Source organism: Neoarius graeffei, chromosome 3, assembly GCF_027579695.1.
Source record: "Neoarius graeffei isolate fNeoGra1 chromosome 3, fNeoGra1.pri, whole genome shotgun sequence".
NCBI classification, from domain to species: domain Eukaryota; kingdom Metazoa; phylum Chordata; class Actinopteri; order Siluriformes; family Ariidae; genus Neoarius; species Neoarius graeffei.
This window is the reverse complement of record NC_083571.1, coordinates 4,402,809-4,421,846: the sequence shown is the minus strand read 5'-3', so window position 1 is coordinate 4,421,846 and position 19,038 is coordinate 4,402,809. Positions and strand designations below refer to the sequence as shown.

At 41.2% G+C, this 19,038-nt stretch overlaps 2 protein-coding genes across 3 annotated transcripts; one reads left to right on the top strand and one right to left on the bottom strand.

Annotated features, from left to right (window-relative positions):
* Positions 1-569: 569 nt before the first annotated feature.
* si:dkeyp-55f12.3 (uncharacterized protein LOC568418 homolog) lies at positions 570-12,685 on the top strand. The gene is made up of 2 exons (XM_060915765.1): positions 570-782; positions 12,291-12,685. Exons 1-2 carry the CDS (start codon positions 587-589, stop codon positions 12,416-12,418), a joined length of 324 nt encoding a protein of 107 aa, XP_060771748.1. The 5' UTR covers positions 570-586; the 3' UTR covers positions 12,419-12,685.
* Positions 12,686-14,393: 1,708 nt separating this feature from the next.
* On the bottom strand, positions 14,394-15,840 carry tmem251 (transmembrane protein 251). Of its 2 annotated transcripts, none has more exons than XM_060915764.1 (2): positions 15,674-15,840; positions 14,394-15,177 (listed from the first exon to the last, which is right to left on the bottom strand). In XM_060915764.1, the coding sequence occupies exon 2, from the start codon at positions 15,160-15,162 to the stop codon at positions 14,725-14,727; it is 438 nt and encodes a 145-aa protein (XP_060771747.1). In that variant the 5' UTR covers positions 15,163-15,177; positions 15,674-15,840; the 3' UTR covers positions 14,394-14,724. The 2 variants fall into 2 exon arrangements, with proteins under 2 accessions (XP_060771747.1, XP_060771745.1); XM_060915762.1 differs by having other exon boundaries at positions 15,719-15,840.
* Positions 15,841-19,038: the final 3,198 nt, after the last annotated feature.

The window sequence follows — 19,038 nt, the reverse complement described above, 5'->3', positions numbered from 1 at the left end:
TGGCGACTTGTCCAGGGTGAACCCCGCCTTTCACCCGTAGTCAGCTGGGATAGGCTCCAGCTTGCCTGCGACCCTGTAGAACAGGATAAAACGGCTAGAGATAATGAGATGAGATGAGATGTTTGTTGTTGTTGTGAACGAGTGAGTTGCCAGAGGTCCGTAACCGGGGTCCGTACTGTAGATACGGACCCGCTCGCCAGCCAATCAGAGCACAGGATTTGATGGAAACTGGACCGTGAAAAAAATTTTTATTTATTTCACTGACTTTTTTTTTTTAAAGAAAGCAGCTTTGAAATGAGAAATAAAGGCTGAACGGCGCTGCTTAAGGACCGAACACTGACAGCTTGGTGGTTCTGTGATTTGAACTCCAACATTCTGATGAGCAGCACAAAACCATACACTGATTATAAATAACTGTAAGAACAATCCTGTTTAAACTCGGGCACAAAGTCCTGCACAAAACAGCAATACGTGTGGAATCTGACTGAACTGATCCCTGTCCAAAATGGCGCCGCCTTTGACATGTCGGGGACCTGGCGTTTGACTTCCGTTAGAGGTCAGAGGTCACGGCTTCGAGACAACAAACATGGCGTCCGTGTTGAAGGCGGAGCTGAAGTGTAAAGACGGGAGCAGCAGCCAGTTCACGGTGGAGACGGAGCGGGATTTAAAGTCTCTCATCGAGGGAGTGAAGAAGATCAGCTCTGAGATTTCGGTGGTTTTAACGGAGATCGTAGAAGAAGAGAGGAGATCAAACACGGAGAGCGGAGAGCGGCGCGCGCGCGGTGAGCTAACGAGAGAGAGAGAGAGTAAAATATCCCTCAGTTACAAACACACTGTTTTTATTTATTAGTTATTATACATGTACTATAAAGAGCTTTATTCCTTCTTTATTAAATTGGCAGTTATTGTTGGGGACCAGCACGGATTTTTCTCTTCCGGTTCAGCCGTTATGACGTCACCAGTGCAGTTGAACCCTCTCTCTCTCACACTCACACACACCTGAAGTCAGTGTCGCATACAGTCTGTTTGAGGGGAGGCTGTCCGCCCAATAAAGAAGGAAAGAAAGAAAAGAGTTGCCGAATGATGTCACAGGCTAATTTGCATATTCATTGTTCGTCCTGCTCATTTGCATATTAAAGCGTGTTGCATGAATGGGAGCGTTCGCCATGACGTCACTAAATGGTCACATGATGTTTTGGTTGGCAAGAATCTATTTATAAATGGCCGATCGGAGTTATCGGGTCATTAATTAATTATGGTCGTGTTGTGTTATCGGCTGTACGTACAGATTTGATAAAAATGATCCCAAGAGCGTTTACCGCATACTAGAGGTCTGCGCAGGACAGAATTTTCAGTCCCGCTCCCGCCCACTCCCGCATTGTGCAGTCCTGCTCCCGCAAAGAATTATGATTTTCAGTCCTGCTCCCGCCCGCGCCTGCCATGTTTTGTCCCGCTCCCGCCCGCAAATCCCGCATGATGCAGACGTTCGCGTTATTTCTCACGAAAGTTCTTGTCATTGGCTTGGGGAATTAAACATGCTGAGCTCTCCACTGACCGATCCTTCATTTATTGTAAGTTTATTGTTTAGACTCTGACATTCTGCTGACACATTCCAAGTTGAGCGCTGCATGCGCTCATGATTGACAGCTCTCGCTTTGCACACTCCCACTTCCGAGTCCGTGGCGTTATGATTCCAACCGCGATTTCATTCTCCTCTCATATGAAGTGCTGCACAACCACAACCAGCTCCTCAGATTATACACTGTCTATTTCTAGTTTTAAATTGAACAATCTGTGCGATACACAGTCCGCTTTAATACTTAGGACTAATACTCTTGACTTTTTAACGGTAAATGTACCTCTTTTTAAAGCAGCACGCACTTCTGAAGCACTGTGAGCTTCACTAGAGGAGCTCTGCTCTTCTGCCATGATCGGAGATCTCAAACACGAAAGAGCGGAAAGGAATCAGAAACGTACGCGAGATTAGACCACATCCGCAAATTTAGGCATCTTAAAATGTTTTTATTAATGCCAAATAAAATATCCAGCACAAATTATAGACGATAGACATAAATTAATAATTTATACATTTTATTTTAAACACGTTTTTAGTTAGCGGGACTGCAGCTTATCACCTCTCCCACCCGCGCCCGCATTGTGCACTCCCCCTCCCGCCCGCGCCCTCAATGAGCTTTCAAAATTTGTCCCGCGCCGCACTGCTTTGCATCAGGTCCCACGGGAGTGCAGGGCTCTACCGCATACCAAAGAAACTTGAAGCTCGCCGAAAGCTTTGGATCACAGCAATTAAGCGTGACAAGTGGGAACCTACCGACAACAACCGTGTTTGCTTTCGACACTTTATATCTGGTAAGACACGTCATTTTTTTTTTTTCGCAGTTTAAAGTGCATATCACGGGTAAATTCAGGAGCAAGATCAATGTAATTCTCTTATTTTATATTAAACTTTGGTCAAATATTTGTAACATTCTGCATTCTCTGCCATTTTTTTTACCTTGCACAATACCAGAAAAATTCAGTTGAGATCAAGCCATTTGAGGTGATTTCCCGGCAAACATTGATTTTCATGACGCCTCCTTCTGAATCCTGCGTCAGCGCTGGTTTATTTACGACCTGGTGGTTTTCTGCGAATTTCTTCGTTATCGTGTAATTATTAAAATGGTTAACAGACGTATCGTAGGAGGGTGTAGCAACACCAATCATGATGGGATTAGTACTCATCGTTTCCCAAACGACCGGACGATGAGAGAGAAATGGGAGCGCTTGGTCTACACAGGCTGTGCACTGAAACCCTGCAAAGCTCGCGCAGCCTGCTGGCGCTTCCGCACGTGACGTCACGAATCTGGCTCCAGACTCGCTTGGGATTTTTCCAGACCCGTTTTGTTATTTTATTTTTTTCTGCTGTAGACAGATGGCCTTGTGCAAAATTACCCTTCTGGATGAATGTGTAAAGCGACAGACTTTCATATTAAAAAAAACATGAAATCAGTCCAGAATATGCACTTTAATATTATGATAAAGTTTCCTCATCAGAAATAATTTGCTGTGCTCTGACGTTGCTTAGATATCAACCAAAAGATGAGTAAAAACGCACGAGCAGCTGATTTGTATGCAGCACACATGAGTACGATTTCCACAAACACTCACGGAAAATTTATGTACTTTTTGCAGTATAAACATTTGATATTCGAAGATTGGTCGAACTTTTCATGATGTGTATTTGAAGATAAATAGCACAGCCTGGATTTAAAACACTGCTTGTGCGTTCGAAATGTAGAACTTGCTGAAGTTTAGTGCTGTACTGCAGATCTTTGGTGTGTGAAGCAACAACATTAACTTATGTTTCAAAGATTATATTGTGCTTATTTAATCTGTCTTTTTATTATTAGGCACAAAAAGCAAATATAAATGAGTATTTCAATAAAACAACTGAATAATTCACACTTGCTTGTATGCATTAAGAGACTTGTAGGCTTTCATTGATTGACACGCCTTCAATATACACAAAACAATCACAGACAGGTAGATATCGCCGAAGGTCAGGTCAGGCCAGGCGCTTGGATTTGGATTCGGGTCCCATTTGTCGGTAACTGCGTAAGGATCAGGCAAAACTTTGGTGCCACTGTTGTCCAGAAGCTTTGCTGCAGATCTCTGCTTAGCATCAGTTGGCAATGAACTCGCATACTGCGATAAATCGCTACGAAAACTAGGTGATGATGCAACTTTGTCGGCTATTGTGAATGGTTCTTGCCAACCAATTTTATGCGCAATATTACATCACACTCTAGTTTGGCGAACTCTCCTATAAGGAAGATTTTCTGAGGAACAGACTTTAAAAATAATAATAACTTCACTGCGGTTAAACAAAACGTTAAATAAAGACACGGTGTAGAGATGTTCGGTTTCTCTTTTTATCACACAGGGATGAGAATTTTCTGCCGATTGGCAGATTTCTGACTTTTTCAGACCAAAATGATCGTTTTTGAGATCGATGTAAATCCGTTGAGAATTTTTTTTTTGGGGGGGGGGTTATTTATGATTTAATGATCTGTGGTCACCTTATAACGCAGACATCCCAAGTGTCCTGGAAGTTCCGGGAGTCTCCTGCATATTGATAGAAGCAAGCAAGAGTGTGCGTGCGCAACATTAAGGTCTGCATCATGCATCTTAGAATGTGCGCGCGCGAGGGGGTGTGCGAGGGAGACTGTGTGCAGTGTTGCCAGATACTGCTGACGTTTTCCATCCCAAAATATGTTCAAAACCCGCCAAAATGCACTTAAAACCACCCAATCTGGCAACACTGCCTGTGTGCCTGTTCATGTAGCGCATGCCAGACAAAGAGCATCCTGATTGGCTTATTTTGCTGAGTAACCCAATCAGCTTTCAGTGTGGGCGGGCTTTTATCCCTTTTCTCGAGGATCGGAGTTTTCAGTTGTATTGAGTCAGTGCAGCCGACAGGATTGGCATGGCAGAGAGAGCGCGCCCCAAAAAATATATATCAATCACACGTCATATATAAGTGTGTATCTTTTATAAATGGGGTTAGCTTATCTAATGTAGCATGTTGGGGAGAATCATAGTATCATATCTATATTTCTGATGAAATTTTAAGTATGATAGCATGTATAACTCTCCTACTTATTGCTCATTTCATAGGGGGGAAATTGCTGGGATGTGCCGCGCAGGAGCGTCTGCCCAAATTTTTTAGGCCGAGATGAACTTATAGGGTCATTCCATATCAATTCACACACCCTCCCCAGGTGACCCTCTTCGATTTGCCTGATATTTGACACACAGGTACCTTTTGATGCCAATACAAACAATCCCAAGTTTTAGCATCCTACGTCTAACGGTTTTGGAGATGAGGCCCTCCAAAGTTTGGGTGCCACGCCCACTTTTCAAGCCTGTGAATTGCATACAGAATTTACAGGCATATTTGGACACCTCTAGTTTTAGATTGAAAGAAGATACAGGCCTAAAAATCGCCATGTCCCCTCAGCATGACCTTGTCTATCAGATGGTATACTTAAGAATAGCATAGCTTGACTATTTCTGCATATATTAAGCCTTGAAAACTGTAAGTGTGAAAAGGGTGATGAAGAGTCTTGACATTTTGGGGTTCCAGATCTTGGAAACTATGAACGCTGTGGGAGGTATCATTGATTTTCCATCACATTTGGTAACTGTACAGTGTATTCAAAAAAGTGTGCGGACACTCAGACCTTAAATGACAGAATAGGAGGTACACAAAAATGGCTTTGGGAGAAAATGACCCTACGGTACCCCCTACTTCATGCTCCAATTTAACCATGTGGGCACTTGATGAGTGGAATGCCCTTTTAACCCCATGCAAAGTAACACTGTATCAAACATTCAAGCTTTGAAGAACTTTGTTTTTCAGAGTTCTTCATACTAATTTAGGCCTTCGAAATATGGGGAAATTTGTCCCTTTTTCATCACAGTATCTGGGTTTCTGCTGCCATCTGCTGGTCAAAAAAGTAACAACAGCATAAATTATGAAAACACCCAGGAGGAAGTCACAAGAAAACAAATTTTTTATTCACCCATAAACCATTTTCACACGCAGAAAGTATGTTAACTGTTTAACCACATACTCATGACAAAATTGAGGTTATTGAAAGATGGGTGTGAGTGTGGAGTGGAAGTGTCTGGTAGAGATGTAGTGCAGGGCTGAGGCCGTCTTGGGACTGTCACCATCTTCTCAATGTGCGACCATCATTGAGCACCTCAGTCCTCTGATGTGTTTGGCTGAGCTGGATGGCAGGCCGGCTGCAGTCAGGGGAGAGAGGACAAAGTAAGTTATGCAGAATTGAATAGGCATAGGTATGGTTTGGGAGGTGTATATGGATGTAAGAAAGAATGGTGTACCTTTCTTGTTCCAGCGATCAGGTGTGGGTCCAGAGCCAGAAGAGTGGAGTGATGGGGCAGGGCCTCCAGTGCTGGTTTCAGCAGGAGGAGGCATCCAGGGCCGGGGGTGGAGTGGAGTATTGAGGAGTCAATATGTGCCGTATAAGTCTGAGAGTCTATGGTCTCAAAAACACCATATCAAACTGAAAATATCAGTGGATTACATTTTAACTCAAGTTTAAACTTTATGGGTGAAATTGGGAAGGAGCATCTGAATTCCTTCCACATCAGCTGGAACAAGTTTGTAATGCCGAGCACTACGACCCTGAATCTCTGGAGCATTTATGCGGCATATGATGTCTTGAAATGGGATCCAACATGGTGGATTCTGACGGTTTTCAGCAGGCCAAGACAAAGTCATGTTTGAGCGCTTCATGAAATGACGGTAGACGTCATTGTGTTCATCTGAACGTTCAATAATGTTGGCCACGTACCAGTTTGCGTCGTACACACAAGCAACATACTGCCCAGGCTGATAGCAACTGAAATCCTCGGAGATCTCATGACCAGGGGTTGCACTTGTTTCCACAGTCTCATCAGAATTCCTCACAGACACAATGGAAAAAGTCACATCTTCAGAGATCCTTCGCATCTCCAGCTTTCCATTAGCAATTGGAATAGAACTGTGGTGAGACTGAGTTCCGGTCACAGTTTTGGCTGATGTGTACCTCTTCTCAAGTTCAAGCTCTGTCTCATGAAGTCTTATATCCTCAGTGCTCACATATAAGAATTTCACCTTCTCAATATTGCCGTTTGCCCATTCATACATTTGGTGAGGAGTTAGAATGTGGTTGTTATCTGTGGCCTGAAGACTGGCTCGTGCAACCAGGCGCTTTACAGTGCCACCAATACCATCACAGGGACTCTTAGCATGTGACGTAGCAAAAAAGTGCCATTCAGCCTTTACTCCAAAGTCACTTTCATGGTATGATAAGTTCACAAGGTTCTTATAGTTCTTGTATTGTGAGGCTGCTCCATCACTGAAGTAGATGACCTTCTTAAGATCAGGAATGCTCTCTTGCAGTCTCGGCAAAACCTTTGAAATAAAGGTAGGTGTGCACTGCAGTTGTGTCATGCTTCAGGCAAGCCGAGATCACTGCAAGACTGTCACACTTAAGTTGGTCACCATTCTTGTAATAAACTGCAAATGGATGCACTGTAGCTTGGCTATTGTCCCAGTGGTGACCCTGTACAGCATCCTGCACAATGAAGCTGTAATTCTCGGCAAAGTCAAGCAGTCTGACAGCAATGTTAGGCGTCAGTCCGTCTTTGAGCATCCGCAGATAGGAAGCCTGAGATTTCATTACAAAATGATGACGACGAAGTTGATCAAAAGCCTGACAAACAGCCTGAAGGAATTCTTGCAGAGGTTGCTGCAAAGAAACAAGTGTAGTCCTGTCTGTGTAAACCCACTGCATGTATGTGATCATGTCATCCGTGTCCATGTCATTATTTGTGAAGACAGTCATCAAATAATTTTGAAGTCCATCCTTTCCAGGACAAGAGTCACACAGATGAAGCATGCACTCCCTACTCTCCAAATTACACACCGTTTCTTGTAGTCATCCTGTGTTGGAACGGCATTTACCATTAGTTTTGCATTCTGATGCGACTGGCATACACACGCAGAGTGCATCCCGGCACTGTTCACAGGCAGACACCACTTTGGACGAAGTTCACAAAACTTAGAGAAGCCAATTTTATCCTGGTATTGTGCTTTGTATTGTGTATATAGCTCCTTTACATTTACCAACAATAGTCTCTTCTGCATTTGTTCACGTTTGTCATTGATCTTTACAGATACATAATCCTTTTTCCCTGGGCAGATCCTTGAATATTCATCCATCTGGTAGAACTTCATAAGGGCAATTCCATGTAAATGTCAACCTCACCATGCAGAAATAAAGCAACATGTAATACATCAAAACCACTCCCAGAGATCTCACCTAGGCCTGTATTTTACAGATGTGAATAAGTTGAACCAATTTGTAACCAACCTAATGTGTCACTGTCAGTCTTTCTTTCTTATAATGTAAAACCCAAGCTAAAATCAACTTTGATCATGTACAATTCTATATTATTCCCACAAGCCACAGAAATGTATGCTAAAATCCACAAAACAGCAAAACAATAGCCATCCTAAATATTATTTAAGAACTTTGATAGTTTTAGCTGATATTTAGAGAGTTTTTCAAAGGGTTATGGTGGTTAAATTGCTGATTTTCTAAACATACGCCATGTCTATTTCAGACGCGTCACATCCATAACGGAATTATGTCACATCCATAACGCTGATTTTTTTTTTTCCTCCTAGATTCTGCTTGAAATAGAAAATATTTTAAACAAAGGCTTTTTTTATTTTCAGCCAAGACTCCTTTATTAAATGCATGCCTGCATTTGGATATCATGTTTGCAATTTCACAGAGTTTGATGAATATGTGTAGTCACCCTGGAAATGGGGTATTTTTTCCGTCACATCCATAACGCATGTCTTTTTTGGCATTTTCTAGAGTTCTAAATGTACTATGGGAATTCTTTTTTTTTTTTTTTTCCCATGACTTCTCCAATATGAGAGGTCTTAAAAATATACAACAAATTTTAAAATACTGGAAAGGAATAAAAATTAACTAGGTCAGTTGTTGCCATTTTGAGTCCAAACGTCACATCCATAACGCTGGAATTGCTCATAACTTCAGCTGACAGTGGTTTTCCCTTGTTCACATGCGGCTCACCAAGTATTCCCTGTTGTTCTCTAACAGTCTTTGCTTTCCTCACCATATGAGTAGTGACAGAAAATTCTTTAGCTACCTTTCTGATACTCCATGTAGCTGGGAGAAGTGTGAGGATCTTGATCTTTTCTTTTTTTGATGCCACTTTACACTTCTCTTTCAGTAACTTTAGTAATTCCTCCCACTCCTCACATGTCTGGCAGTTATCTGAACTCGATGAAAGAAGTTCATCAGTTGGCACATCAGCCAATCTGGCTGCCTTGGTCTGTGTGGCATGATGCAAGTCTTTAATCTTCCGTTTCCAGTATCCCTTTTTATCGCGTGAAGATGTATATTTCAGAGGAGAACATCCCATTGCTTTGTTACTTACATCCATTGACTCTCGAACTTCAGTCTGTGGCTCGAATCTGTCTCCTGCATCCATCATTTCACCCATGGCGAGTTGTTCCTTTAACTTGGTGCAACAGTTGCTGCACAGCTTCTGTCCTGGCTTCAACTTGAATTTCACTGCCTTAGCCTCATCTACAACCCGGAGGTTTTCTAAAAAAGAGGGAAGAATTCATTAATCATTTGAAGGAATCACTACGTTTTTAGGAAATTATTGAATTAATGCTAGTTATGCAATGTAGCATTGACATTTTTAGAGGAAATTAATTGAGAAATATGTACGTACTTTTGCATTTTTTTTTTTTTGGTGCATCTTCAGTGGATCACAGCATGCTTTTTGTAAACATCGATACCTTGAAAGGAACACTTTTTTTCATGGTGGTAGCAAATTACATCATTATCTGAAAATGACACTCGTGATCGCCATTTCAGCATCCTCCTTTCAGAAGGAGGAAGAGTCATCAGACCTTTCTGCCTACAGTAGGTAAGTTTATGGCAGACATCATTCACTAGAGACAAGCCAATTTTACAGTTTGGTAGCTCCATTCTCCATATGCTTAGCTTAAAAAATAGAAGTTAATTTAAGCTGTAGAAATCTGCAGTTTCAAGAGCTAGTTGTAGCCTTTTGTATAGAGGCTGAAGTGGAGTGAAGTGAAGACAGAAATTAAGGCTGTACCTGACTTCACCACCTGGCACATGATTGTAATCGCCCATAGCAGTTTTCTTAATTCTTAATTTAATTAATTAATTTCTTAATTTTCTTAATGATCCTGATTGATGTTGACCTATTTGTGAACCATGCAATCACAATTTAGAAAATATTTAAACTAGAAACACTCTGCTTTTCCAACATGAAATCTTTACTTAGTCTTATTTTCATAAATACACTAGAGGCGACTGTTAATTTAACTCCCTAATACTTGTTAAAATCACCTATATAATTAAAGTGGTTTATTGATAAAGTGGTTTATTGGTCAAGACTTTCCAGTCCCTTTTGTTTTCATGATTTATGCTGTTGTTACTTTTTTGACCAGCAGATGGCAGCAGAAACCCAGATACTGTGATGAAAAAGGGACAAATTTCCCCATATTTCGAAGGCCTAAATTAGTATGAAGAACTCTGAAAAACAAAGTTCTTCAAAGCTTGAATGTTTGATACAGTGTTACTGTGCATGGGGTTAAAAGGGCATTCCACTCATCAAGTGCCCACATGGTTAAATTGGAGCATGAAGTAGGGGGTACCGCAGGGTCATTTTCTCCCAAAGCCATTTTTGTGTACCTCCTATTCTGTCATTTAAGGTCTGAGTGTCCGCACACTTTTTTGAATACACTGTACAGTTACCAAATGTGATGGAAAATCAATGATACCTCCCACAGCGTTCATAGTTTCCAAGATCTGGAACCCCAAAATGTCAAGACTCTTCATCACCCTTTTCACACTTACAGTTTTCAAGGCTTAATATATGCAGAAATAGTCAAGCTATGCTATTCTTAAGTACACCATCTGATAGACAAGGTCATGCTGAGGGGACATGGCGATTTTTAGGCCTGTATCTTCTTTCAATCTAAAACTAGAGGTGTCCAAATATGCCTGTAAATTCTGTATGCAATTCACAGGCTTGAAAAGTGGGCATGGCACCCACACTTTGGAGGGCCTCATCTCCAAAACCGTTAGACATAGGATGCTAAAACTTGGGATTTTTTGTATTGGCATGAAAAGGTACCTGTGTGTCAAATATCGGGCAAATCGAAGAGGGTCACCTGGGGAGCATCTAGGGAATCGTGTGAATTGACATGGAATGACCGTATAGTTTTTGACTTAAAAAAAATTTCCAATATGTAATGCCCATTGTACATGCCTGTTCTTTAATTCAAAATCACCATCCTGATCTTCAAATTGACCGTATGGTATCTGTATTACATTACACAACATCCTGTCCAGATAAAACCTCGTTAGTCCACACAACAGTTGAGAGGGAAGTGATGAGTGATGTTGAATGTTGCCTGCTTAATATGCAAGACCTCCTGCTACCATGATAACATCAGAAGAAAGCTTCAGAGAATTATATGATAGAACTTTTTTCTGGTTTGCACTTCATTGTAAAGGATTAGAGTATTCAAAGACATGAATAGCAAAAATGCAGAAATATAATACTGTAGAGCTCGTTTATATTAAAAGGTGCATTGATTTTTTTTTTTTTTTGAAATCATCAAATGTGAATTGATTAAAAACTTGATATTAATCATTTTCACCTGGGAGTCCACCAAGAAGGGGAATTTATTTCCAAATAAATTGCAAATTTTTGTTGATAAAATTAATGGTTTGGGGGTAAAAAAAAAAAAAAAGCCAAAAATCATTAGCCCCATGGGCCCCGCCCCGGTTTTTTCAGACTTTTAAAATATTTTTCATTCTCATCCCTGATTTATGGGTCTATTGTTCCAAAACCTAAAAGGTTGCACTGAATATGCTGAAAAAGTCAAACAAGGTGGGATATGATATTTAAGAAAGAACACTTGTCATGATACAAACGTTTCAGTTGATGGCATGTTGAATTGGGATATCAACTTCAAGAAAAATACATATATTTCATTGCTAAAATTAATGGGTTTTGGGTGTTTAAATCGCCAAAATCCATCAGCTTCACCCCCTGGTCCCTCACCGAGACGTTGCCCCTGGACCCCACTGGGGACCTGCGGGCCGCCCCCCCCGCTACTTTTCAGATTTTTTTTTTCTCAGCATGCACTCTCAGCCCTGATCACATCGCATCACAGGAAAGGGTTTAAAAGTGGAGGAATATTCTTTTACACGCTGATGATGATTTGTATTCTCTCTCTCTATCCATTCATCCGTCTGTCTTTTCCTCACACAAACCTTCACGCCATTCCACACGTTTTATACTTGAATCCAGACTTTTTATTAAAGTTGAATTGTTTGCTTTTTGTTTAATATCCTGAGCAGGTTTGAGTTTTAATCGTCACCCTGAAGTCAGTGCTCATCTCTGATCTCCTTCCATAAATAACTTTCGTACAGTGATGTGAAGGAGAGATATCACTCTGAGTGACGCTCTAAAATTGTTATAAATTAATCTAATGAAGTCATCCATGACCTAATTTGCATATCAGGTTTATAAAGGCATGTTGATGTTAACTGATTCAGTTTCATTCTGGGAAAATCATATCTGGATTTAAAGTGATGAGTAAAACTCCGTCCTTCTGTTTTTCCCTCCAGATGATGATGAGGAGGAGGAAGACGAAGAGGAGGAGGGTGATGATGAAGACGCTGCTACGGAAACCGCTGCAGTTAAATTAAAATCAGAGCGTCCAGCGAAGCGTCTGAAGACCGTCCCACCGTCCTGAGCATCACCACACGTGTGTGTGTGAGAGAGAGAACGACTCCTCAAACTCCGGAGGATTTTCTCTGTTTTTGAGCCTTTTTTACTCCTGAACTCTGAGAGGGCGAGGTTTAAAAGATAAACTGTGTGAAGGGACGGTCGCGACTGGAAACTCAGCAACACTTTTTTTTTTTTTTTTCCCTGTAAATAAATATCAATGCTGAATTAAGAAAAAAAAAATCACTTTTTTTAAATAAAGATGTTAAATTGAAAAACATTTTTCATACCAAAACCTTTATTAGTTTTTCTTGGTTTTATTTTCTTGTATTAAGATCAGCACTGAGGCTGTGGAAAGGCAGTAAATCGGTCACATGAGACAAACATTACAAAAAAAAAAAGAAAAACCCAGTCACAGCGTTAATTACACACTCACATCAACAGCAGTAAAGGGTTTGAACCTGTGATTCTGATCTTTGGTACAAAACAACACTGTTTCGTCATATGACTATAATTATCAATTAATTAATTTTGATCCAATTCTACAGCTCTGACTTAAAAATAATAATAAAAAAATGTATATACTACAAAGTGCAAATGTTTGTGCCCCCCTACTGATATTTATAGTTTTTGTGTGTTTCGGAAGGTGGGAAAAAGAAATCAGAAAATCCAAAACATGCACAATGATTTAAAAATAGGTATATTTTAAAATTTTTCTGAAAACATTTTCATTCTCTAAAATCTACTCAGGAAAAAAAAAATTCTCTCTTATTCATAAGGGGGCACAAACTTTTGTTCTTCCTTGTTTTTAAACATAACCGGTGTTCCCCATCTGTTTATTTCTGAGTTGGAGCGATGTGTTCAACACGGAGTTTGAGTTTCATTTATGACAAAAATCTTCAGACTCACAAAATGTCCCTTGAACACAGTTCTGTAAAAATAAACCGCGTTAGAGACGGCGATGGTTCGGCTCGAGGTCCAGAGCTTGTGGAGAAGAAAAGCAGCGATGATGAAACTCTGATACTTTATTAAAAAAATTAATACATAATTAAAAAATAAATCCACGCTGGGCGGCACGGTGGCGTAGTGATTAGCGCTGTTGCCTCACAGCAAGAAGGTCCGGGTTCGAGCCCCGTGGCCGGCGAGGGCCTTTCTGTGCGGAGTTTGCATGTTCTCCCCGTGTCCGCGTGGGTTTCCTCCGGGTGCTCCGGTTTCCCCCACAGTCCAAAGACATGCAGGTTAGGTTAACTGGTGACTCTAAATTGAGCGTAGGTGTGAATGTGAGTGTGAATGGTTGTCTGTGTCTATGTGTCAGCCCTGTGATGACCTGGCGACTTGTCCAGGGTGTACCCCGCCTTTCACCCGTAGTCAGCTGGGATAGGATCCAGCTCGCCCAAGACCCTGTAGAACAGGATAAAGCGGCTACAGATAATGAGATGAGATAAATCCACGCTGGGTTTTTGACACACTGTTTAAAAAAAAAAAGCAGATCAATGAATTTTTCAGCTTTTTATCTGAGACTTATTTCAAGTATTTTTTTTAATATATGATTTTTCTCACAAACACTGCAATGCAACGACGTGCTTGTGTTTATTCCAGCTGTTCAAACAGACAGCAGAAAAGGAATTTAAAACTTTCTGCACGGAAAAATATCTGCCAACATGATAAAATAAAATATAAAAAGTGAATTTCCTATTTTTTTTCCAAATCAGAAAATAATTGTTTTTAAAAGATTTTTATTTCTCTTTATTAATTTCAACTTTTATATCGTCCTTTCGTTAATTTGTAAATTTCTAACTCATTTAAATAAATATTGACTCATATTACATTTTATAAATGTTAATATGGATTCATCCCTTTTAGATACCTTATTTATTTATTAAAAACTAATCGATAAACACGAATAAACCAACTGAGGAACATGTAAAGCTGAAATAAAGTCAAAATAAAACTTGACGATTTTTACAAAACAAGGCGATTTGTTTAAAAAAAAAGTAAATATCTTATTTAAAAATGAAGTCATTTCTTTATTTTTGTGTTTTTATTTTCACTCTGGTGCACCAGGTTGAGGCTGGTAACACAATTTAAATCATACTCGAGTTGCTGGTTTGTTCTTCATCATCGTCGTCATCACGACGGCTTTAAATGCTCATTTATTTCAAAAGAAAAAGAAATTAAAGCTCTAAAGAGGAACAAAAGTCTGTCGTAATTTAGTGAAGCGGTGAAAGAGTCGAACAAAGAACATTTACTCGCTGAGGAGAAACGAGAGAAAGCGTCGCTCGTCTCGAGATCCAGACAGTTTTGTGAATAAACCGTACCGAAGCCCCGCCCACATCAAGTGTCAATCAGCTGGAGCTTGCTGATCTGATTGGACGCCTTGGTGAAGGAGGCGTGTCTGTTACAGAGCAGGGCGAGGCAGATGGGCAGGATGCAGTAACCCACGGTTCGGGGGTCGGTCCTGGTGCAGGAGTAGAGGAAGAGGAAGAGCTGCAGGTACGGGACGAGGAGGATGGAGACCCACAGCCAGAAGGGCAGCAGGAGGAGCCGCGACTTCACGCTCTGCATCCACGAGGACACGGGGGTGGAGGTGGAGTCCGCCGCACGCTGATGTGGTGGTGCTGGTGGGCGTGTCCCACTCACCTTCTCCACGTGAGCCAGTGTGAGGCGGTTGTACGTCTGATTGATCTCGAACACGTAATAAACCGCAGCGATGCTAAGCAGCAGGTACACGGCCACTCCAATCCATCCCATCCTCTGACGAAAGTTCATCATTCTCCATGCTCCTGTCTGAAACACCGACACTGATTAGTTCTCACCAACAGCAGCCCAGTGCACAGTAATCAGAGCACTTTGTTTAAATCTAAATACCCCTCTGGGATTATTTTATTTATATACGTGATTCTGTGACGCTGTAACACTCATCACAGTTACACGCTGACCTCAGCGACATCACATCTTTTAAAAACCGACTGATTTGATTTCGTACTCGAGCAACAAAACCCAAAAGTTTTTCCACTCGGATTAATTCAGCACTGAAGCTTCTTATCGTGATACATTCAGTATCGTGGGCCGAAAACCGTGATGCGATATTTCGTGCCATATCGCTCAGCCCTGAGTGGTGTAAAGTCCAATTTTAATTCATCTCATCAGCAAATGTGTTTTAATCTAATTTTTAAAAATGTTTTAACAGCAGTGATGTGTTTCAGAGATATATTTTACAGTACACATCTCCAGGACACGTGAAAGCTGTTGATTTATCGAAAGTTGACAATAAAATCCTCACCGATAACCGGAAATAGCATATTTATTTACACCTTCTGGTACTCACTGTGGTCTCTGAGGCTTTATTTTTATGTTATTTACAGATAATTAAACGGAGGAGGGAAAAGAGCAGAAACTGCAGCGGTTTGTTGTCTCATGACCGACTTCCTGAAATCGGGAACATCCGGGTTCTTGAGCGCTTCCTCTCCGGTGGCGTTAAAACCAGCGCGCTGCGCCTCTGCTGCCCTCTAGCGGCTCACCTTCAAAACGCCACCTGCTGTCATCCCTGACACAAGTCAAGTCAACTTCATTGTCAAATATGTTATACATGCTCGACATAGGGGCAGCACGGTGGTGTAGTGGTTAGCGCTGTCGCCTCACAGCAAGAAGGTCCGGGTTCGAGCCCCGGGGCCGGCGAGGGCCTTTCTGTGCGGAGTTTGCATGTTCTCCCCGTGTCCGCGTGGGTTTCCTCCGGGTGCTCCGGTTTCCCCCACAGTCCAAAGACATGCAGGTTAGGTTAACTGGTGACTCTAAATTGAGCGTAGGTGTGAATGTGAGTGTGAATGGTTGTCTGTGTCTATGTGTCAGCCCTGTGATGACCTGGCGACTTGTCCAGGGTGTACCCCGCCTTTCACCCGTAGTCAGCTGGGATAGGCTCCAGCTCGCCTGCGACCCTGTAGAACAGGATAAAGCGGCTAGAGATAATGAGATGAGATGAGATGAGATGAGATGAGATGCTCGACATACAGCACAGATGAAATTTCAGTCCTCTCTGACCCACGGTGCAAACAGGCAATGCAATAAATAAAAAAAGAATAATTGAAAAAAACAAACAATATAAACACTCTAGATAGGAACTAGACACAGACTAAACACTCAAACGTCTGTCCCTTTACACTCATCCAGAAGGGTAATATTGCACAAGGCAAAATTGTAGTTTTTAATAAATTAGGGTCTCTAAAAGGGATGAATGCATATTAACATTTATAAAATGTAATATGAGTCAATATTTATTTAAATGAGTTAGAAATTTACAAATAATTAATGAAAGGACGATATAAAAGTTGAAATGAATAAAGAGAAATAAAAATCTTTTAAAACAATTATTTTCTGATTTGGAAAAAAAATAGGAAATTCACTTTTTATATTTTATTTTATCATGTTGGCAGATTTTTTTCCCTGCAGAAAGTTTTAAATTCCTTTTCTGCTGTCTGTTGTTTATCGGAACAGCTGGAATAAACACAAGCACGTCGTTGCATTGCAGTGTTTGTGAGAAAAATCATTTATTAAAAAAAATACTTGAAATAAGTCTCAGATAAAAAGCTGAAAAATTCATTGATCTGCTTTTTTTTTTAAACAGTGTGTCAAAAACCCAGCGTGGATTTATTTATTTTTTAATTATGTATTAATTTTTTTAATAAAGTATCAGAGTTTCATCATCGCTGCTTTTCTTCTCCACAAGCTCTGGACCTCGAGCCGAACCATCGCCGTCTCTAACGCGGTTTATTTTTACAGAACTGTGTTCAAGGGACATTTTGTGTGTCTGAAGATTTTTGTCATAAATGAAACTCAAACTCCATGTTGAACACATCGCTCCAACTCAGAAATAAACACAGATGGGGAACACCGGTTATGTTTAAAAACAAGGAGGAACAAAAGTTTGTAATTTTGCACAAGGCAAAAAGTAATTTTTCTGTCTACAGCAGAAAAAATAAAATAACAAAACGCGTCTGGAAAAATCCCAAGCGAGTCTGGAGCCAGATTCGTGACGTCACGTGCGGAAGCGCCAGCAGGCTGCGCGAGCTTTGCAGGGTTTCAGTGCACAGCCTGTGTAGACCAAGTTTAGCAGCGAGCGATTTTGCATTGAAATTGTCACCTGAGTGCAACATGACTTCACCTTTGGATGAAGAATGTAATGAGATGTCGTGGATTTGATGATGATTCAAGTAGTGCACGTTGCCAGTTTTTCCAGGTGCCTCACATGAAGCGCTCCCATTTCTCTCTCATTGTCCGGTCTTTTGGGAAACGATGAGCACTAATCCCATTAAGATTGGTGTTGCTACACCCTCCTTATTATTAAAATATAATAATTACGCAATAATGTTGAAGAAATTCGCAGAAAACCACCAGGTCGTAAACAAACCAGCGCTGACGTAGGATTCAGAGGGAGGCGTCTCGCACGCGACGTCATGAAAATCAACGTTTGCCGGGAAATCTAAATGGCAAGTTTTTTCAGAGGCGGACCAATTCGCCTCAAATGGCTTGATTTCAACTGAATTTTTCTGGTATTGCGCAAGGGAAAAAAATGGCACAAAATGTTACAGATATTTGACCAAAGTTTAATATAAAATAGGAGAATTACATTGATCTTGGGGCGGCACAGTGGTGTAGTGGTTAGCGCTGTCGCCTCACAGCAAGAAGGTCCGGGTTCGAGCCCCGTGGCCGGCGAGGGCCTTTCTGTGTGGAGTTTGCATGTTCTCCCCGTGTCCGCATGGGTTTCCTCTGGGTGCTCCGGTTTCCTCCACAGTCCAAAGACATGCAGGTTAGGTTAACTGGTGACTCTAAATTGAGCGTAGGTGTGAATGTGAGTGTGAATGGTTGTCTGTGTCTATGTGTCAGCCCTGTGATGACCTGGCGACTTGTCCAGGGTGTACCCCGCCTTTCGCCCGTAGTCAGCTGGGATAGGCTCCAGCTTGCCCGCGACCCTGTAGAACAGGATAAAGCGGCTAGAGATAATGAGATGAGATTTCAATCTGCATTTCAGGGTTTTTTTTTCCTCAAAAAAGTAAACCAGCATTGAGAAATCAGGTGGATTTAGTGAAACCACTCATGTAGAATGAAGTTTAGCGACAATAACCTGAAATAAATGTTTTCTGGAGGAGGTGATCATCCCATTTTGGAGAAATTTTGGCCCACTCTTCTTCACAACATTGTTTCAGTTCATTGGTGTGTGAGGTGAATTGTTTGGATCCCACTACAGCATCTCAGTGGGGTTGAGGTCTGAAGTTTGACTTTTCTATTCCAACACCTTGATGTTTTGCTTCTTTAGCCATTTTTCAGCTTTTTTTTTTTTACATGCTCACACATTTCCTCCAAATGATCAGATGACCAGAGGACATATCATCAGCAGCAGGTTTTACTGAATCGTTTAGGATTCAGTTTGACTCCAACCGGTTTGTCCTGGAGTGACCTGTGATGTCACAGTACTCACACAAACAGGATATACCACTTAATGCATAGGTATTCACAAGTAAAGGGCAAGTATTAGATTTTTCCTGAATGGAACAATAACCTCTCAGATTCTTTGCATGACTGGATGATGGGGTATGGTGGCTCAACGAAAGCCCTTTCTCATGAAAATAAACTTCTAGGCACTTAATCACCCCA